Genomic DNA, 21,082 nt, shown 5'->3' with positions numbered 1-21,082 from the left:
ATCGTCCGATAGGCCTGATAACGTGCACGTGACCTGGTGTTTTTTGTCCGCGCTTGAGAGGCGCGTAACTTTCAGTGGCTGCCACACGTCATGGTTCCAGCCAACTTCAATTAACTTGACATTCCGGATGGCGACGCCAGTAGCGTGTCAGCACGAGTGACATGAGTTCACTGTATACACGCTGGCCATGTCGCTGACAGCTTGCGCTGTCAAACACGCAACCGATGGAGCCCTTTCAAGTGCGCCTTAATTGCGTGGATCATTACCAAGCCGCCCCATCCGAGTTTGATCCTCCGTTTCCTTACAGGGATCCATCTACCGGAAAATATGATAGACCCAAAGTGCCCGTAATTAGGGTATTCGGTGCTACAGAAACAGGCCAAAAAGTATGCGTCCATGTTCACGGCGCGTTTCCGTACCTGTATGTCCCATACGCCGGTGATTTAACTCCAGAGGAAGGTTTGTCTATCTAGCGTACCTTTGGCAGATAACGATCCAGGCTAAACTGTGTATTTAGTCCGCCGTGCTATTAGGGATCTGCACATCGCAATTGACCATGCCTTGGCATTAAGTTACAATCGCAATGCATATGACAAAAAGGCCGCCTTTGTTGCCCATATTACCTTAGTAAAGGGCGTCCCCTTCTATGGCTATTATGTGGGCTATCGTTTTTTCTTCAAGGTCTATCTTCTTAGCCCTATCTATACGGCAAGACTAGCGGACCTATTACTCCAAGGAGCTATATTGAAGCGGTCTTTACAGCCTTACGAAAGCCACTTACAATACATCCCGCAATGGATGTGTGACTATAGTTTGTACGGCTGTGCGTATATGCAGTGTAGCAAAGTCAAGTTCCGATCTCCAGTACCGGAGTATCTCGAATTGACCAACTTATCGCATCGCTGGCATGATCGATCTATACAACCAGATAATATCTCGGATGCGTCAGAACTTCCGAAGCAAAGTCACTGTCCCCTAGAAGTGGATGTTTGTGTGCAGGATATCTTGAATCGTCTCGAAGTCTGCGAGAGACCCATACATCATGATTTTACAGAGTTTCTGAAACCAGTCGACCAGAATGAGAAACTTGTTACGAGCATGGAAGGGCTGTGGAAGGATGAGACGCGCAGGCGAAAGAAACGCCTAGGAGTAGCTGATCCTGGAAGTAGCCCGTTTGGCCCCGAGGAGCTAGTTTCGCTATCAGCAGCTACAAGGGAGCACTATAGAGGAGAGTGGATCCATGAGGAGGAATATCGTCGGTTGACACTCCGTACAGTCGCCGAGGAAAGGCGTCAACATGGTGATGGGGACGTTAATATCGATGATTATCTCGTACAGGACCCCCTCGGGAAAGATGTCAAGACTGTTCTAGAGAGTGTTGAGGATCTTTATCCAGATAACAATAAGTTCCCGGATTTACAAGCGCCTCAGGATCTCGAAGTAAATGAATCAGCGAACGCAAGCGCTTATACTAATGAAAATGTGGCCTTACCTGTAGCGTCTGATAACGGCTCATACTGTTCAGATGACGATGACATTGCCGATTTTTTCTCTGAAGAAGGTAACGATGAGGAGGAAGGAGATTGTTTTGGCGACCCTCTGGTAGATGCGTTCTCTGATCTACCATTTGAGGAACACCAAGAGCCGAATGCGCCCCTGGCTAGCACTTCTACCGATTATAAGCCGTTCTTTGACCGGACAGAAGGCCCATCAAGCAGACATCGCTTTAATACCTATACACAAGGTAGACCGGAACATATCAATAGCCAGGCGAAGATAAGAGAGGACATACGGAGGGCAGAGAGATCCCTCAAGCGCTCAGAGAGGGAAATAATTGATCATGCCCGATTTAACAAGAGGCCGAAGTACGCCTCGAAAAGTCGTGTCCAAAGTTCGGAACATAATGATGAAGAGTGGGATCAACATGAAGGTGTTCGAGCCGATACTAGTAGTAATGCCAACTTTAAGGATATGGCACGTAGCCATGAACCATTTGGCTCGCCTTCGCCTTCGCAGTCACAGTCTCTTACACAACCAAGGGGTCATCTTAAAGGCAGCGGACTGAACAGCAGGCTTAGTTTTCCAGTCGTTAAGGATCCAAACGACCCTATGACGATCTTGCGCTTCAGCCAGGATGGTGGTTCTTTGAAGGCAACACAGGAGATAGCGGATTTAGCCGAACCCAGTATAGACGCTTCGAAAGATGCGAGCGAAGATAAGAACTCGCTGCCAATGCTAATGTCATCCACAGAAAGAAGGTCTAACGAATCAAGCTATTTTCTGTCAGAGATGGCACCGATGATTTATGAAACATTCAACATACCACAGAACACACGGATATGCTGTTTGCGGCTAACCTGCCCCAGTCCGAGCGAGGTGTCGTCTACCCTTGGCGATTACGGCTATCCGGCTGTTATCTATAACAAAGCCTATTACAGTGACCAGGGTGATGTGCCAGATCGCCCACGGGACTATGCAGGCAGGGAATTCCGCTTACAAGGTAGTGGGATACATTATCTCCCTGACTTTGTTCTTAGCGGGCGGTCATCTGCGATGCTTGGCGAACACACCGCGATACTAAGAGATAGACAAGAGCAAGAGCAAATCGACCAACATCTCAGGAAGCTTACTACCTCTAGAGTCTGGGAGTTCGCCCCCGTGCCGCCAAGCCGCTCCGAAGTTGTACAGTGGTTCGAGAGCAAACAACGGGAACCAAAGACTGAAACTGTGCAGCCAGAGAGGCATTCACACGAACCGAACACCAAGCTTAACTTCCTCTCACAGATCGAGGGCCCAACACAAAATAACGAGTATGGATTTAAGTACTCACAGAAAGGAAGGTCTACTAGTGTCGAGCATCAGACCCAGTATATGAGCATAATGAGCTTAGAAGTTCATGTTAATACGCGTGGTGTACTTGCCCCAAACCCAGAAGAGGATGAGATATCTTGCATCTTCTGGTGTATACAGTCAGATGACGAGGATCTCGATGCTAATAGTCACCTTTCGGGTGTCCGTGTTGGAATGGTCTTTCAGGGTGAAGATGACAAACCCGAAGAAAAGCTTTCTAAGGCTTTGAGAGTCGACCTGGAACATGAGCCAACAGAGCTGGACTTGATAAACAGACTAGTGGATCTTGTCAGGCTGTATGACCCAGATATAATCACCGGGTATGAAGTTCACAACGGTTCTTGGGGATATGTGATCGAGAGAGCTAGAAAGAAGTATGATTTTGACATATGTGATGAGCTATCGAGAGTGAAGTCTCAAGCACATGGCAGGTTTGGTAAGGATGCTGACCGATGGGGATTCAACCACACATCTTCTATTCGGGTGAGCGGACGGCATATGATCAATATCTGGCGCGCTATGAGGAGCGAACTGAACTTGCTCCAATATAGCATGGAGAACGTCGTATTTCATCTATTACATCGACGAATACCTCATTACTCGTTTCGTGATCTCACTGAATGGTACCAAAGTGGAAAGCCTCGCGATCTCATGAAAGTCGTCGACTATTTCGTTTCTCGAGTGCAAATGAATCTTGAGATCCTAGAATCAAACGAGCTAGTACCGAGAATCAGTGAACAGGCGCGACTATTAGGCATCGACTTCTACTCGGTATTTTCTCGAGGTTCTCAATTCAAAGTCGAGTCCTTGATGTTCCGAATCGCAAAGCCCGAGAACTTCCTACTTGTATCGCCGAGCAAGAAACAAGTCGGCCAGCAAAATGCTCTTGAATGCCTCCCATTGGTAATGGAACCCCAAAGTGACTTCTATACCAGTCCTCTTCTAGTCTTAGACTTCCAGTCACTATACCCCAGCATCATGATTGCCTATAACTACTGCTACTCGACCTTCCTGGGACGAGTACATCAATGGAGAGGTCGAGACAAAATGGGATTCACTGAATACCAGAGACAACCACGACTGCTAGAACTATTAAAGGATAAGATCAACATCGCACCAAACGGTATGATGTACGCGAAGCATGAAGTACGCAAATCGCTGCTCGCAAGGATGCTCGCCGAGATCCTGGAGACTCGAGTCATGGTCAAAACCGGAATGAAGATGGACAAGGATGACAAGGCGCTACAACGTCTTCTCAATAACAGACAACTCGCCCTCAAACTAATAGCGAACGTCACATACGGCTACACATCAGCGTCATTCTCAGGGCGAATGCCCTGTTCCGAGATAGCCGACAGCATCGTCCAATCGGGACGAGAAACACTAGAAAAAGCCATTGCCCTGATCCATTCTGTGGAGCGCTGGGGTGCCGAGGTCGTATATGGAGACACAGACAGTCTCTTCGTCTACCTCAAGGGACGCACTCGTGATGAAGCTTTCGATATCGGCGAAGAAATCGCCAAAGCCGTAACAGAAACGAACCCATCGCCAGTAAAACTTAAATTCGAAAAGGTCTACCACCCATGCGTCCTTCTCGCCAAGAAACGCTACGTCGGCTTCAAGTACGAACACAGAGACCAGAAAGAACCCGAGTTCGACGCGAAGGGCATCGAAACAGTCCGACGAGACGGCACACCAGCTGAACAAAAGATTGAAGAAAAGGCACTGAAGCTCCTTTTCCGCACTGCAGATCTAAGTCAAGTGAAACGCTACTTCCAGAAACAGTGTACGAAGATCCTCCAGGGACGAGTCTCCATTCAAGACTTCTGCTTCGCTAGAGAGGTAAAGCTAGGCACGTACAACGAGCGAGGCCTCCCCCCTCCGGGCGCCTTAATCAGCACTAAAAAAATGCTCGAAGATCCTCGTCTAGAACCCCAGTATGGAGAACGAGTGCCTTACGTCGTCGTAGCCGGTGCCCCGGGCTCAAGATTAATCGACCGCTGCGTACCACCAGAGACAGTCCTACATGATGCACAGCTAGAACTCGATGCTGAATATTACATCACAAAAAACATAATCCCACCTCTAGAACGAATATTCAACCTCGTGGGCGCCAATGTCCGTCAATGGTATGATGAAATGCCCAAAGTGCAACGCATTCGCCGAGTAGAAGGAACAGTAACTTCTACCGGCAAGGACGCCAGAAAGACTACTCTTGAATCGTATATGAAGTCTTCTACCTGTATCGTCTGCAAAGCCAAGCTGGAAGATTCTGATGTTCCGGTCTGTGCTGAGTGCATGCGACAGCCGCATATCTCTCTGCTCGACTTGGTTACTCGCCAACGACATGTGGAAAAGAGTGTCTCTGATCTGCTGCGTGTTTGCCGGTCTTGTATGGGTGTTCCGTTTGGCGATGAGGTGAAGTGTGATAGCAAGGACTGTCCTGTTTTCTATTCGAGGACTAGATATGTGGCAAATTGGAGGCATACTAAGGCCGTTTTAAACCCCGTGATCAAGTTATTGCAGGATAAGAGTGAGAGCGAGTTGGAATGGTAGAGTAGTGGTGGGTGACTGCTATTGCACGCTTTACCGAGAAACAAGGCGTTGATCATTAGAGGGAAGGTTTTGTGTTTATCTATGAGCATTTCCTGGGGGCTGGTGGTACGGGCGTTGGATATAACCTAGTTATAATATCGAGTATGCTAATTTGCTCAAGTACTGTATAATAACACCCTCCTATGGTATGGTGGTTCATATTGACGGTGAATCTAGTAATACTCATGTCTCATTCGAATGCAACTCAGAAGTCGTCAGTCTTTCTTCACGCGCGCATTATGCTTTCCTCCTCAGAACCCTAGTAGCTCGTTGAGCTTATCAAGAGCAGTGGGCTTGATATCATCCTCTTCCTCCACAATTTCAACACATCCCTCGCATACAACGTTGGGTGTACTAGTCACGCCCGCGCTCTGAACAACACGCCCACCGCCAGTACTGCCACCTCCACTGGGACTGCTGCTGCGCTGTATGGTGTCAACAGACGTGGTAGGAGTGGTAGTGTCCATGCTCGGCACGACACACCCATCACCGGTACTACTGTCGCTACTCGGAGGTTGACTGCGCTTCGGGATATCAGTAAAGTCCAGCAAGCTGAAACCTGCCTCGATAGGAACGTCTGACGGTGCCGCACTAGTGGAGAAAGCCGGTCCATGCGACTCAGATGTTGAGAGCCCAAAATCAAGAAGTTGCTCCAAAGACTCGATATCATCATTGAAGCTCCGAGGCATAGGGGCAGCTGGGCTTTTACTACAATGAGAGGAGAGAGGAGAGGAAGGGTCAGGGTCAGGATCATCAGTGAACAGACAAAAGGGGTCGTTACCGACAATAGGAATGCACCCTGGTAATTCAAAATGTCCCAGCGCGATCTTCCCTAGAATATGTGGGAAGATCCATGGGAAGCTGATCAGAGGCAACTGGTTTATTTTGGGCGTTGGCTTATGGAAGAATTTGTTGTCTGTCGTTGAGTTTTCAACACGGTACTTGTTAAGCGCATCAGCCATCTCCTTGTTGGTGACGCGGTACATAGCTAGGGCTAGAGGGGCTAGCTGGTCAAAATTGTGGCCACCGACTTTTTCGTAGCATTGTTTTTTGAACGTCTCGCGGAGTGTAGTGGAAATTGCACCGATCTCCTCATGAAATTTATAGTCCTTGCTTGCGTTGGCGTGGCCGAGGACAAATGTAGACCAGATCTCGAACTCCGTTTTTATCTCGTGTTGTGCCATAATTCGGCGCATTGCATCATCGTATTGTCCCTTGAGATTCTTCGCAAATGCGAGTAGGTCGTCAGGGACTTCTATCTCGCTGTTGAGGAGTCGCTTGTCAAATGGCATCTCGAGGCTAGGGACGAAGTCAATTCGCTCAACAGCGTCATACAGCTGGCCTAGGATTTTGTTTGAGCGATAGATCCTGTCTTTGGGCTTGTTAAATTTCTCCATGAAGTGCGGCCACTTCCTAGGCTCAAGGTTGCGTGTCAATATGGCCGGGATACCTGTCTTGTTGTAATCGACTGCGTCGGAATGCAGCTGGGCTAGCCGGATGCACTTCTCTTCGTTGACGCCATCTTCAAGGAAGTCAGCCAAGGCAAGATGGGCATGTGCAATCCTAGGGAGACAGTCATTCTTAATGTATGTGACAAAGAAGGAGGTTATGTCGTTGACCGTCACATCCCTATTAAGATCCTGAGCTTTGTTGCTAGTATACTTCATAGGCTCACGAAACCAGTCCTTGGGCAATAGGTCCTGATCCCAGATAACGATGTAATCATCGCCATCCAAATCTCCGCCTGAGCACATGCTTGATACATCACGATCGCCCGTCTGCGGCAAGACAACCACGTCTTGAAGATGGCGCAACTGGGGAACATTGACTGCTCTCACGACACGGATGTCACCTGGGTGGAGGGAAGGGTTACGAGCTAGGATGCAGACCCCTTCGATCACCTCTGGCTTTTTGCCGGCTCCTGGGCGAGATGTTTGGACAAAAATTTCAGGCAGGGCAGCAGTCTTTTCCTCGATCGAGGCGTCATGCCCCGGAACCTTATCGTGGAAGTACCCCTGGAGAACTCCTGTTTCATCCATGCAACCCAAAAGACATGCTCCTTGGTCGACAGCAATCCTGGCCTTTTCCTTCAAGTATTTAAGATGCCATGCCCTCCACAGTGTCAGAACTGATGTCAAGAAAGGCTCCTTCGATCTCCTGAAACCATCGAGGACCATTTGACTGATTAAGAGGGTCATCTGGTTTGGGTCTACGTATTTTCTGAGCCAGTAGATAGCCTGTGGATCGCTCTCTAATGCTTCATTTAGTCCTCGTAGCATGGTGTGGAGTTTCGCATGGAATAATTGGTCTGGAATACCTAGCGTTGACAATACTATGATGAGCTGTCGGTTCAGTGTAGCCATGGAGAATTGAGACCAACGGACGATTTCCAATCCGTTGTGGATAGCTGCAAATTTGAATTGGCTCTTTCGAATATGCACTTCCTGGCGCTGGGCCTCGGAGGAGACAGCGAGCATTCCCTTGCAGCCGCCCAGACGGAACTGAAATGCAGAGGGAGGCTCTCCTGTTGGCGTTTTTATCTTAAGCTCCGACATGGACATTTGGGCAAGAAACCGCGAGATCCTCCCGACACCATCGGAGAAGTTATAATCGTTACGTTCGACGTCCTCGATCTTAACCACGTCCACAGGGCAACCAGCAATGGCCCGAGTTGTCGAGAAGCATTGTCCCAACCTTGCAGCATGCTTAGCAACATTACGTATGCTGTTGAAGTGTCCCATCCATGCACGGATATTGGCAGCTGTCAGGTTCGGTAAAGGAGCGAAGAAGAAGGCACCATGCTCACGGAATTGGGAATTCCCAAACGCGAGGAATTCGTAGTGTCTATCGCCAATCACAATGCCATTGGTCAATGCTCTCTTGATGCGAGTGAATATTTCATCCATTGTACTGTCAGCCGTGGAATTAATCCGACCTAGTAGCTTCTCGTCCGTAAATCGTACGCGAAGGAAGCGATCTGCATGTTCGATAAAGTGTCTGATGACACGGTTGGAGATGTCCACTGTTGGAGTGTTGTAATAGATGGTGCTTGGTGTGATTCTGGCTGAATGCATATAACAGCAGTAGGGGGGGATCTTCGCTTGAGTCACCCCTTTGATGAACTTCAGGTCGAAGATCTTCATCGGGTCGTAATACACCTGCTGCTTCGCGGAAACATGCTCCAAGAGCTTCACCGCTTGCGTCTCTCCAAGTTCAGACAGTTTGACAGCAAATTCGCGATTCATCGTGAACTCGGAAAGATACCCATTGGAAATACACACCTCGAGTTGATATCGGACCTGGAAGGGCAAATGAACAAAGTTATGGTCGAAGAGATCTTCCAACGAACATGTCTTCTTTGGTGGTTGGGAGTCAGACAAATCTATCCACTTCCAAATGGGCGGATTCATCTCCACGTTCGCGTCCCACTGGGTAAACCGATATGTGTCTTGAAGGGTGACGTTGTAGTCTTTGAGAATATTGCACATAAGCGTCACCTTCCCCTGGATAACAGCATCTCTAGGATACGTTATCTTGAAAGTGTTCCAACGACCTATGAAATTGATCAACCCTAGTCCCAAGTAACGGTAGTAAGGATATACACTCACCTATATCAATCACAGCCTTTGACTTTTTCAGCCCGATGGGAAGAGAAGATAACTCCAATGCATTGCGGACGATATATGTCTGTCGATACCAAGTCTCCGACTCCCTCCATGTATTGCTTTCTTCTGAATGAGTTACATCAATATTATTGATGCGACGATGATAGAGTGGGGGCGAGTCTAGCACTATGAAATGCGATATATCTCCTGTTACATTATCTTGCATCTGGAAAATCTGACTGAGTTGAACGAAGGGGATCTTCAGGCGATATTCCTGAAAAACGCCGCTGGCTGGAGTGGGCTTATAGCCCGGGGTGAAGATGGGAAGCTGGAAGTAAACGAACAGAGCTTTTTGCTTCAGGTTGAGCACTAGTATGGCACGCTCATTATAGCCAGAGCCGACAGAGCGCATTGGAAGCATAGTTGTCTCATTGAACAGCACACCGATATCCATAGACAAGATTGAAATTTTCTACATGAAAAGTCAGAACCCCGAAAAATAGATTCATGGAGGAATACACTTACGGTTTCAACTGGGTATGAGATGCCAGAACGGACCGGACTGGCGATCTGGGGCTCTTCACGGTTAACGTCAAGTGCAATGTTGATGACTGACGCTCGGCCATTGGGAAGCTTAATGGTATATAATCCCTTCCTCCAGAAGTCAGTTTTAGGAGGTGGTCTGTCCAGATATGAGAACAATTAGTAGCTGTACAGTGAGAGTTCAGTGAGTCTTACCTGAAGCGGATTTTCCCTCTAGAGTCTCTGTTGCCATGTGAGTCCTCGAATAGGTCAATAGAAGAGACATAGCCTTCGCTAGAGAATGTTTGCCAAAGAATACGTGTGTTGATTTCCTTCGGGAGGTTGAACAGGTTCACGGCCACGGTATTCCAGAATGTCCATGGGGCCAGCAATAACTGGGCTGGATGTTGTTGTAACCGGGATGAGTTCTGAGGTTGACGTAAGGTACCTTGACTGCGGCGGCCAACGTCTCTCGAGCGACTACCACGACGGTTATGCGACATGGTGGTTAATGATCGCGATGATCGACGGTTGAAAGCAGAAGATGAGGTGGAAGAGGATGAAAGAGAAGAAGGAGAATGTGAATTGGAATGGAATAAATGTCCAGTTGTGTTGTGGTGAAGGCAGCGCTCATTAGTAGTAAGCGGACGATGGGGATTGACACCAGTCTGGTGCGTTGCAACGGAAGAGCTTCTATTTTCACTGGCCTTACTAGTACCTGAGGAAGTGTGAGAGGAAGAAGTCGCCGTTGAAGACCGCTTGTGGTGCTTCTTTCCTTTTCTAGATCTTTGCTTCCTAGATCGTCTCCCATATTCACGTTCACTCAACTGAGATTCCTCAGCTGTTTCTCGCATATCTGCAATTTTTGTTGTTGCCAGTAGTTAGTACTAGTAAGTTACCCCTGTAATAGTTCCTTCCCCAGGCAAATTTAGTTCATCTGTGTGGAAGGAAAGCGCAGATCTTATGAGGTAAAGAAACACACTATTTTGATCAATGAAATCCAAAGAAACAGGGAAGGAAAAAGGAAAACACATTCCATCCACACAGTAAACAAAGACCCCCTACATCTTTAAATAACTTTACTCATTGTTGTGCCATGATAACGCAGCCATCCTAAGTGGGAGCTGACATAGCCCAAAAACCCCCAAAGGGGCCAAGGGGCTTTGATGGAACTTTCGACCTGTCGACTTCCAAGCTGCCAGTGAAGCTCGGTACGTTTGCAAGTTGAATGACAGCCTGAGTTCAATCAACTTTAACAATTTTAGTGGGATATCCTAAGACGAGGATCTTCTCCAGCTGCTACTTCAATCATGTTGTTGTATATGTGATATTTGTAGACACTAGCAACCTGTAATTACTATCTTAATTTATATACACAAGAAAGTATTCCAAAAAGCAAACAAACCATGCCAATATTAGTGCATCATTATTTCATCAAAACCCCACCTGAAGGGTGGACCCATCGGCATCAGGTCTCGGGCTGAGGGTTATGCTCGTCGGTGGCCTGGGAAAGAGAAGTACTGGCGAAAAGAAAATCCTTCGAAAACTCCAGATCCATCTCCAGGTTTACATCCTGGAGATGGTTTTCGTTAGTGTCACCGTAAAATTGGGTGTCTTTGAAAGATCTTCGTCGGCTGGGGTTGGAGTTGGACTTGTTGCTTTCTTGAGAACTGGGCTGGCTATTCTGATCTGTGTCTCCTAGCACAACTCGGTCACGCGATTGCCTAGTACCACCTCTCCGGTAAATTGAATGTCTCGACTTCTCTTCTGTATTATCTTGGGACTCTGCGGGTAACTCAGCCATAGGGAAAGCGGTAATTCTAGATCTCTTCGGACTACGCCCGCAAGAATGGGACATATCGGTCTCAAACGACTGGGCAAGACTGTTGTCGGCTTGCAGGCGTGAATATTCATCCTCGGGGCGCGTTTGTTGTTGTGTCACTGCCGCTTGTGAAGGTCCCAATGTGGCTCTGGACCGTGATTGTTTCTCTGAGGTTGTCGTATTTCCAGTGTCGGGTTTCCAGCCCATCACGGCCATCAGTCGAGTGATATGTTGCTGGGCTTCTGAAAATTCACGTGCTTTGGCTGCTCGCTCATCTCGTAGATGTTGCACCTATATCATAACTAGAGTTAACTGAAGGGGCTAAAACAATAAAAATAAACAAATAAAAGCTCAAGAGACGTCCTTCTCCATACCTTCTTTTCCAAGTACTCTATTCTCTTCTCTCTTGTTTGCAGCTCCTTAGAGGCAGTAGAGGCAGCAGTCTGCATGGTAGCTTGTAACGATACGATCTCTTCTTTTTGTTTCGTGCCCTACATGGCAAGTCAGAACAGTTCTCGAGATCTAGCTGTAATCCAGATGCCTTACCTCTGTAATACTGGCGGATAATTGCACCTCTAGCTGCTCTCTGAGAGTAGCTAACTCTGTCTTGAAATTCAGCTCAGCTTCACGGAGGGCGGATTTGAGATTGTCGGATTCCGAAACCTCTTCGTTTAACTGTAGGCCAAGTTCAGCAGTTGGTTAATAGGTTCAGGCAGTTTCAAGTGTCCTACCTTGCTTTGTAAGGTTTCCATCAAGGTCTCTATATCTTCCTTGGCAGCCCGCAGTCGAGTGACCTCCTCATCCTTTCCCGTTAGCAGTAACCGAGTTTCCTCTATGAATTCACGAAGCTTCGCTATGTCTTGCTCCAAAATCGCACTTTGTTCAATAGCGGCGTCTCTTTCTTTTGACCTAGCATCCAGAATCTGCTGTAACTGGCCGCTCTCTTCCCTCTGTCGATGGGCGTCTTCCTGTAACTGTTCCAGCTGCTCCTCTTTCTCTGCCAAAGAGGCAATCAAGTCCAGCTCTCTTGTTCTTGCATTTTCTCGGTCCTGGTTGGCAGCCTCTCGGGAGTCGCGCCGCTGATCCTCTAGCTCTCCTCGTGCCGCATCAAGGCCTACTGTCAACTCATCAATACGAGCAGATGCAGTTTCAGCATGAGTTTCGAGACAAGACATGTTCTCTTGAAGCTCATTAATTGTCTTGGACGCTTGCTGCAACTGTAATTTCATCTCGTCATTGTGTCGTTTTAGTACCTGTGCTTCGAGCGAGATCTTGTGTCGCTCTTCTTCAACAGCCCTTAAGGGAGCCTCGATACTGCCGCAACGACGTTCAAGATCATGGCATATTTCTGCAACTTTTTGCATCATGCTGTCATGGGATGTGCGTGCGTTTAACATGAGTGTCTCTGATAACCCTACTCTCCAATCATTTCTTGAACTAGGACGTTCATCGCGGATCGTCAGAGATGAGTGCATTCCCCCAAGTTCAAGAGCTTTAATTTTGGAAAATGAACAGGTATTATCGCACATAGGCTTTCTGGCTCTGAGCATAAATGCTCGAAAAGAATCGATGTGGGCCAGGTGGGAAGCTCCTTGATCTGGGCTTTGGGAAAGCGAAGCCTGAAAATACAATGAGAATAGCTCGTAGAGCAATTCGTTCTCTGCCTCGGAAATGAATGTGTAGCATATAGTGGAACTCTGGCACGATGGTAAGTAAGGCCGTCTTGGAAAGCCTTCGATTAGCTCATCGATGGATCCCTTGAGCCGTGTTAAAGTAGCTTCCGCTGCTGTAGAACAGAAGCCGTGTGAGACCACATTTTGTAACCCGAGCACAAGTGATTGTGCCACTCTGATAGTATCCATATTGGCAGCATTCATGGAGCACCTCGGGCTTAATGCGGCAGTCACATAATCCATGATCCTACACATTGCAGTCTGCCCTGGACAGAGCTTAAAGAAATTTAGTTTGGTTTTCAAAGGCGCATTGCTTCAACTTACTACATTCGCCTCCGCTAGCCGTGAAATATATTCCTGCGGTAGTGCTGCCAATATGCGTGTGCTGTTCTCCGACAAGAGCCAGTGCAAAGCAACTTCAGGCAATCCAGATGGCAAGGCGGCCGTTGGGAGGAGAGAAACCAAGAATGTTATACCCTACAAGGATAATTACATGTGAGTATCTTCGATAATCCCTTTTTGTGTCTCGATACATACCAGCATTTGCACTTCAGGATCAGTATTATCCCTCGTAACTTTCTCACAAAGCTTAGCAATCTTGGACGAGTTATTCTGTATCCAAGTCTCTCGCTGACTTCCCTCCACAGTCGCGCATATATCAATTCCTAGTCTGATACTTTCCGCGGCCTGATCGGCCATCAAACTTTGACAGCTCGTTGAGCAAGCAAGGATTACGCGCAGAACAACGAGATCTAACGTTTTCAGGCCGCGTTTTGCGCCAAAGAAATGGTTAATGCTCTGTAACCAGCCTGGAACTTGCTGTGCGCTCTCATCACCTCTAGATACCTTCTGAGAAGATGCGACACGAGCAAAGGTAGCGAGACAGAGGAGGTTGCCCATATGATCATCCAGATCGCGCAGCGTTTTAGTGAGCTCTATTTGGAGGCTAGACATGACCTCTGAGGGGATGCTATGGAGAACTCTCGGTGAGGTCTGCAAACCAGTCATGATCTTGTAAATTGGAAGGATCCTTTCCGCGCAGGGGTTGTCTCCTGTTGTGATAATTAATTGCTTGAGGAAGGGTGCAAGCCGCGCGGGTGGGATAAAATCAGCCGGAAGAGGAGACGACAGGATTGCGGTGCATACGGGTATATACTACTCCAGTCAGCATTTTGAAAGTGGAATATGCAAAGGTCCCATATGATTGATTGAGTGTGAATTTCAAGAGATTCAAAGGCAGACTGACCTCGGTGCCATCATCTTCAATAGCCTTCTGGAGAAATTGGTCCAGGGTACATGGATATCGCCCCAGTAAGCTATCACGAAAAGCAGCTAGTGATGCTACAAAATATGAGCATACATTTGGTAAGAAAAACACATATGAGCCTCTCACTGAATGTGCTAATTAAATGTAAAGCGAAGTTGGAGCGAGACAGGCCGTCTACCAGAACATCAACCAGAGCCCCAACCTGGCACGGTTTATGGAAAGCCCAGGAGCGGAGTGACACAGTAGGTGTATGTTGAACCAAGTCATAAAGGTCCTGGAGTAATTATTAGCTAATGTGACTAGGAAGTACAAGTATAAAGTATGAGGCCCGGTGTACCTGGAGGGAGGGAGCATATGGAGCTGTAATGAGGCGCTCCACCTCGCGCCCAACGAGATCGGCACTGTCTTGCATTGTTCAAACTATTTTCCCATGGGGTAGTCGTCAGTGGGTATCTTAATCTATCCTAGTCAACCACGAGGTCGTTTGTCTGATCCCGGAACACTCCGCCCAGCGTGTTAAGTGGAGAGAAGGAAAACGATGAATGTGTACGGCCGCCGTTGCCCCGCCAACTATCTAATCCGACATTTTACATACATTACTCTGTACACCAGGTGGGTAGAGAACTAGACGCAGTCCCTAAGTAAAGTGAATTAAAGTGAACAAGGATACAGTGTCAAAGTATATTAGCACCTATTCAAAGACATGTGAAATCAGCGATTGAAACAAATTGTAACTTTTTGGTAATTTATTTGTGGGGCCTTGAAGTCGGTATGCTACATACAAATGATACAATGTGCATTTTTATATATTCATTAAATGTGGTTGTCCGTAATTCTTAACGTACCATCAAATTCATTTATCTTCAACCAAGTGGTATATGTACATACCGTCATATCTCAATATCCCAGATACGTTCGTATGATAAGGACAACTTCCCACTAGTAGGTACTAATGCACCTATATGTGGTGGTCCATTGGATCACTCTGTACCTGCCAAGCATTCGAGTGTGGGATGAATTCCGCACTGTCGGACTTCAGTCCGAGAGTTTCAGGAATATGAAGGATGATAACCGAGTTAGCAATGGGCTTTTACAGGCCTCAGTCGTAAATACAAGTTCTTTGCTTACTACCCCAACTCGGCCGATATCCGATCCTACTCCTCATTATTAGTGTCGATGGCGTATGAGCTTACCAGAGCGGGCAGTGAGGCGTATAAAAGCTGTCGCAGCACCTCACCGAGACATAACAAGGGAAATTGCTCTTGAAAATTGGGCATTCTCCAGCTCTCTATTATTCCTATACCCGCGGTTGCTTTTAACTTCAATTCAGAGGCATGCGAGCACTTTCCCGCCTACCACGGGGTTTCCCCGCAAATCCCCGCGTACTCCATCGCCGACCCACACTCCCACAGCCGGAAGTCTGCCAACGCTCGAGGATCGCGCGGTTGAATAGCTCAAGTTCGAGCGGCAATGATCGTGAAAAATGTGGGGATGCTGCAAAACCCGAGCCTTCTGCTGATTCATCAAATCCTTGGACCGCGAGTCGAACGCTCCTTGTCTCTGCCCTGGCCGCCGGATTCAGCTACGCCTACGCAACCTCAAACAATAAGCCCCAACTGGAGAGTCTGAAGCAACCTCAGTATGGGTCCACAGAAGATCTTAAGAAGGTGGGAGCATTCACAGAGTTACTCTCCGATGTGTATGGTAAGGTGTTTACAAGATGTAATTGGCTAATGATGATCCCTGTACAACTAGGCCATTGTCGAATTAAGAGCCAAGTTGGGCGATGAGGCTATTAGCACAGATGAGGACGACCTTCAGGTACACGGATTCTCGGAGTGGTCTAGTGTCAACGCGGACCGGTTCCCTGTTGCTATAGCGTATCCGAAGAGCACGGAGGACGTCGCGGAGATTGCCAAAATTTGTCACAAATACAAAATGCCAATGATTCCCTATTCAGGAGGTTCCAGTCTTGAGGCCAATTTTTCTGCTGTCCATGGCGGCCTAACGATTGATTTTAGCTCAATGAACAAAATACTGGAGCTTCATAAAGACGATATGGATGTGGTCGTCCAACCGTCCATTCAATGGATGGATTTGAACGAAAAAATTAAGGACTCTGGCCTCTTCTTTCCTGTTGATCCCGGCCCTTCAGCGATGATCGGCGGAATGATTGGAACCAATTGCAGTGGGACCAATGCAGTGAGGTATGGTACAATGAAAGATTGGGTCATTAATCTTACAGTTGTTCTTGCAGATGGGCGCATTGTGAAGACGCGCAGACGTCCGCGCAAGACTTCTGCTGGCTACAACTTGACGGGCATGTTCGTAGGGTCTGAGGGAACGCTTGGTATAGTCACCGAGGCGACTCTCAAATTGACACCGATCCCAGAGGAAACTCGTGTCGGCGTCGTCACATTCCCTACAATGCGCGACGCTGCATCTACTGCCATGCTACTGATACGAAAAGGTATCCCTGTGCAGTGTATGGAAATTTTGGACGATGTTCAGATGGACGTTATTAACCGTGCTGGCGGTACGGGGCGAAGTTGGAAAACGCTACCTTCGTTGTTTTTCAAGTTCTCTGGCACAAGCGCTGGTGTTCTCGACAGTGTTAACTTAACCAGAGACCTGGCAAAAGAAAACCACGCCGAATCCTTTGAATTTGCCCGAGATGAGCGGGAGGCGCACGATTTATGGTCGGCACGAAAACAGTCGTTGTGGAGCATGCTAGCGTTAAAAAAGGAAGGCTCGCAAGTATGGTCTACTGATGTCTCAGTGCCGATTTCAAGACTTCCTGATATTATTGGTATGTCCTTGCGTAAAAGAAGGCTTGCTTGTCGTATGCTAAAGACAACAGAAACCACGAAAAAGGAATTGGATGATCTTGGGATTTTCGCCAGTGTCCTCGGCCATATCGGTGACGGAAATTTCCACACATGTATTCTCTATAATCGCAAGGACCCGGAGGAGACAGAGCGCGTAGAGAAGTTTGTTTATGACATGGTGGATCGTGCTCTTGAGATGGAGGGCTCTTGCACTGTAACGTATCCCTTGTTTGATCCACGACGAATGCGTACGACTGACCTCGAAGTAGGGTGAACATGGTGTTGGGCTGGGCAAGAAAAGGTCTCTTCAGAAGGAGCTTGGCCCAGAGACCATTGATGTTATGCGCAGCTTCAAAAAAGCTCTAGATCCGCATTGGCTCTTGAACCCGGGTAAGATTTTCGACTTTGAGGATGAAAGGTGATTTTAGAAACTAGAAGTGCAAAGTTCCCAGACAATCTTCATTGGAATAGAATACTCCATAGGAGACCTATGTATGTACATACCTACCGTTGAGTACTACTACTTACTTAGTAGTAGTAGTTAGTATGGATAGACCTTAGACAAAAAAAATAAACTACAAGTAAAAATAACCCAGCACGCAGTAGTACTAGTACGTATGTACTTGATTGGGGGGACTTAATGGCTTGTCTGTCCAATGGCAATGAAGAGAAAAATCTATCTACTCTTCTTTAGGCTGGGCGGGGGCTGACTCATCATACCGTGGCAAGTGACTAACTCCGAAGCGATATCGCAGTCATACCACAAGTATCCTTCTTTAAGCCCCTCTTTCATAGTTAAGCCGGTGAGTTATTCGTTTCCAATGGATATCAATGGTTGTTTCCCCAATTATTTGGAACTATTGATAATCTCTATATCAATCTCTTGAAATTCTCAGCTTATCAGTGGCGCTAGGTTGGCACTTTGACTCATCTGTTTCGATCACGATGGCATCATATCCTAAGAAGAAGTGCGGTACGAGGAATTAGCTCATGTTTGGTAATGGCACACCATGTTGATGATAAATAGGTGTCCTCGGTGCCACGGGCTCTGTGGGCCAGAGGTTTATTCTCTTGCTCGCCGATCACCCGTTTCTAGAGCTTCATGCCGTCGGTGCATCGGAACGCTCTGCCGGCAAGGCCTACAAGGACGCCGTAAGATGGAAACAGACTACGGCTATGTCTGAGAAGCTCAGCAGCCTTGTTCTCCGGGATTGCAAAGCCTCTCAATTCGCCGATTGTGACCTTGTGTTCTCTGGTCTGAACAGCGATGTCGCTGGTGAAGTTGGTATGTGGGATGCCCTTACTTGGAAGGGTTATTGCTAATCATTATCTTTCTAGAAATGGAGTTCATCAAGGCTGAGATTCCCGTGTTTTCGAACGCAAAGAACTACCGCAAACATCCCTTGGTTCCCCTCGTCGTGCCAACGGTCAACCCTCATCACTTCGATTTGATCCCTCATCAACGGAAAGAATTCGGCTTGAAGAAGGGCTTCCTCGTGTGCAACTCCAACTGTGCGGTCATTGGTATCGTCATCCCCTTCGCAGCTCTCCAGGCCAAATTCGGCCCTGTTGAAGAGGTCGAAGTCTTTACTGAGCAGGCCTTGTCGGGTGCTGGCTACCCCGGTGTACCCAGCATGGACATCCTGGATAACGTTATCCCTTTCATTAGCGGTGAAGAAGACAAGCTCGAGAACGAGGCTCAGAAGATCTTGGGTTCTGTGAATGCAGATGCCACCGCCTTCGAGGAGCAGGCTGGCCTTCGAGTTGGAGCTACTTGCACTCGGGTCCACGTGACCGACGGTCATATGGCGTTTGTTTCGTTGAGATTTAAGAACCGTCCAGCACCGAGCGCCGAACAGGTCGTGCAGGCGCTGAGGGAATACCAGTCCGAGGCGCAGAAATTGGGAGCTCCTTCTGCCCCCAAGGAGGCGATTAGGGTATTCGACGAGGCGGACAGGCCGCAACCAAGACTCGACAGAGACATCTGCGGCGGATACACTGTTAGCGTGGGTCGGGTGCGTGAAGGCGCCCAGGGAGGCTACTTCGACCTCCGCTTTGCTGCTCTCTCACACAACACGGTCATTGGAGCCGCTGGATCTTCGATCATCAATGCTGAGATTGCAGTCCTGAAGGGATACATCTGAAATAAAAGAAAGCATAAGTTTAGATTAGAGTACATAGGTAATTAGAAGGCGTTCGATACCACTCTAAGAAGGAGGTAATTGATACTCCGCAGTAGATGATGCATGGTATCAGTACTAAGTGCTAAGTTACCCCCGTTCTGTCATTATGTAATCAATAGAGTGGAGCAAAAAGAGCGGGCCTAGATCAGGACTAGCGTCGAATTGTACACCCTAGCCCTAATTATCCTAATTAGGACAAGCACAAACTCCACTAAGCGAGTTTTCGTAGTGGTCCGGATATCATTCGACATCTTTCGGCTTCTTCTGGTTTTTCTCCTTCGGACACTTCGACAACTAACCGGGTTCAAGTCGACAAAGCAGTCAAGATGCCTCGCGGACCGTGAGTATACCATTGCAATTTCTCATTGAGATTTCCGATGAACACACCACTCCTCGAAAAACTACGTTTTGAAGGGGGCCGATGGTCACCGTTAAATAGCAGAATCGAAAGAACTCGACTGACAGCGATGTCTACAGTACCAAGCACCAGAAGCGCCTTAGTGCGCCTTCGCACTGGCTCCTGGACAAAATGTCCGGAACCTATGCTCCCAAGGCCTCCCCCGGTCCTCACAAGCTCCGCGACTGCCTTCCCCTCATCGTGTTCATCCGTAACCGTCTCAAGTACGCCCTGAACGGCCGTGAGGTTAAGGCCATCATGATGCAGCGTCTCATCCAGGTCGACGGCAAGGTCCGCACCGACCCTACCTTCCCCGCTGGTTTCATGGACGTCATCGGTATCGAGAAGACCGGCGAGAACTTCCGTCTCATCTACGACACCAAGGGCCGTTTCACCGTCCACCGTATCCAGGCTGAGGAGGCCGAATACAAGCTGTGCAAGGTCAAGCGTGTTCAGCTCGGCAAGGGCGGGATCCCATTCTTGGTTACGCACGATGCGAGAACGTGAGTGCATACTCTCCGCAAGTTCCGCGTCCATCAGTCGTTGGACCAAGCTTTGGTTGATCGGCGGAGGACGAAAGAACTTTAAAGTCATGATGTGACTTGCTGGCGATCAGCAAGGCTCGAGTTGTAGAACTGTATATGCTAACAACTGTAATTACAGCATCCGCTACCCTGACCCTGCCATCAAGGTCAACGACACCGTGAAGGTTGACATTGCCACTGGCAAGATCACTGACTTCGCCCGCTTCGACACTGGTGCTGTCATCATGGTTACCGGTGGTCGTAACATGGGTCGTGTTGGTGTTGTCACTCACCGTGAGCGCCACGATGGAGGTTTCAACATCGTCCACGTCAAGGATGCTGTTGACAACACCTTCGCCACCCGTGAGACCAACGTCTTCGTCATTGGCCAGGAGAAGCCCTGGATCTCCCTCCCCAAGGGCAAGGGTGTCAAGGTACGTTTGCTATCCATTTTATGTGTGTTCTAGGACGCGAGATACTAACGCATCATACAGCTCACCATCGCTGAGGAGCGTGACCGCCGCCGTGCTGCTGCCATTGCCAACTAAATGTATCCTGGTAGGTGACATTAGACACTGCAGCAAAATCAAAAGACTTGAAAAATCCGCTAGAGACGACATCTTGTCTTGCTTTGTGGGCCTGTATGATGCCGGTTATGATTCTTATGATGCGTTTCTAGGAAGAAAAAAAGCTGTCTACAGGACGCATAATGGGGGCTTGGTACTTTCCATTTCCATCTTCCGTAGGGTCAAGCCATAGCAAGCAAAACAGGGACTGACGTCTCGTTTGATATGATACCTCTTAATTAGTCTTGTT

At 48.0% G+C, this 21,082-nt stretch overlaps 6 protein-coding genes across 6 annotated transcripts; 4 read left to right on the top strand and 2 right to left on the bottom strand.

Moving 5' to 3' along the window:
* Positions 1–224: 224 nt before the first annotated feature.
* ABOM_004754 (DNA-directed DNA polymerase zeta catalytic subunit REV3) lies at positions 225–5,406 on the top strand (the record flags this gene model as incomplete). The annotated part of the gene is made up of 2 exons (XM_022531883.1): positions 225–459; positions 518–5,406. 2 exons carry the CDS (start codon positions 225–227, stop codon positions 5,404–5,406), a joined length of 5,124 nt encoding a protein of 1,707 aa, XP_022390139.1.
* A 290-nt stretch (positions 5,407–5,696) lies between these two features.
* On the bottom strand, positions 5,697–10,075 carry ABOM_004753 (RNA dependent RNA polymerase; the record flags this gene model as incomplete). The annotated part of the gene is made up of 4 exons (XM_022531882.1): positions 5,697–8,998; positions 9,054–9,522; positions 9,576–9,732; positions 9,789–10,075. 4 exons carry the CDS (start codon positions 10,073–10,075, stop codon positions 5,697–5,699), a joined length of 4,215 nt encoding a protein of 1,404 aa, XP_022390138.1.
* A 965-nt stretch (positions 10,076–11,040) lies between these two features.
* ABOM_004752 (uncharacterized protein) lies at positions 11,041–14,746 on the bottom strand (the record flags this gene model as incomplete). Its single annotated transcript, XM_022531881.1, has 9 exons — positions 11,041–11,685; positions 11,769–11,885; positions 11,941–12,069; positions 12,126–13,343; positions 13,392–13,544; positions 13,605–14,222; positions 14,314–14,408; positions 14,461–14,608; positions 14,672–14,746. The coding sequence occupies 9 exons, from the start codon at positions 14,744–14,746 to the stop codon at positions 11,041–11,043; spliced, it is 3,198 nt and encodes a 1,065-aa protein (XP_022390060.1).
* Positions 14,747–15,668: 922 nt separating this feature from the next.
* Positions 15,669–17,584, top strand: ABOM_004751 (FAD-binding oxidoreductase; the record flags this gene model as incomplete). The annotated part of the gene is made up of 4 exons (XM_022531880.1): positions 15,669–16,031; positions 16,090–17,143; positions 17,195–17,376; positions 17,432–17,584. 4 exons carry the CDS (start codon positions 15,669–15,671, stop codon positions 17,582–17,584), a joined length of 1,752 nt encoding a protein of 583 aa, XP_022390061.1.
* A 523-nt stretch (positions 17,585–18,107) lies between these two features.
* On the top strand, positions 18,108–19,306 carry ABOM_004750 (aspartate-semialdehyde dehydrogenase family protein; the record flags this gene model as incomplete). The annotated part of the gene is made up of 3 exons (XM_022531879.1): positions 18,108–18,135; positions 18,190–18,447; positions 18,501–19,306. The coding sequence occupies 3 exons, from the start codon at positions 18,108–18,110 to the stop codon at positions 19,304–19,306; spliced, it is 1,092 nt and encodes a 363-aa protein (XP_022390062.1).
* A 365-nt stretch (positions 19,307–19,671) lies between these two features.
* Positions 19,672–20,814, top strand: ABOM_004749 (40S ribosomal protein eS4; the record flags this gene model as incomplete). The annotated part of the gene is made up of 4 exons (XM_022531878.1): positions 19,672–19,685; positions 19,823–20,245; positions 20,406–20,700; positions 20,761–20,814. The coding sequence occupies 4 exons, from the start codon at positions 19,672–19,674 to the stop codon at positions 20,812–20,814; spliced, it is 786 nt and encodes a 261-aa protein (XP_022390126.1).
* Positions 20,815–21,082: the final 268 nt, after the last annotated feature.

Source organism: Aspergillus bombycis, assembly GCF_001792695.1.
Source record: "Aspergillus bombycis strain NRRL26010 chromosome Unknown contig00032, whole genome shotgun sequence".
NCBI lineage: Eukaryota > Fungi > Ascomycota > Eurotiomycetes > Eurotiales > Aspergillaceae > Aspergillus > Aspergillus bombycis.
This window is presented reverse-complemented; position numbering and strand designations above follow the sequence as displayed.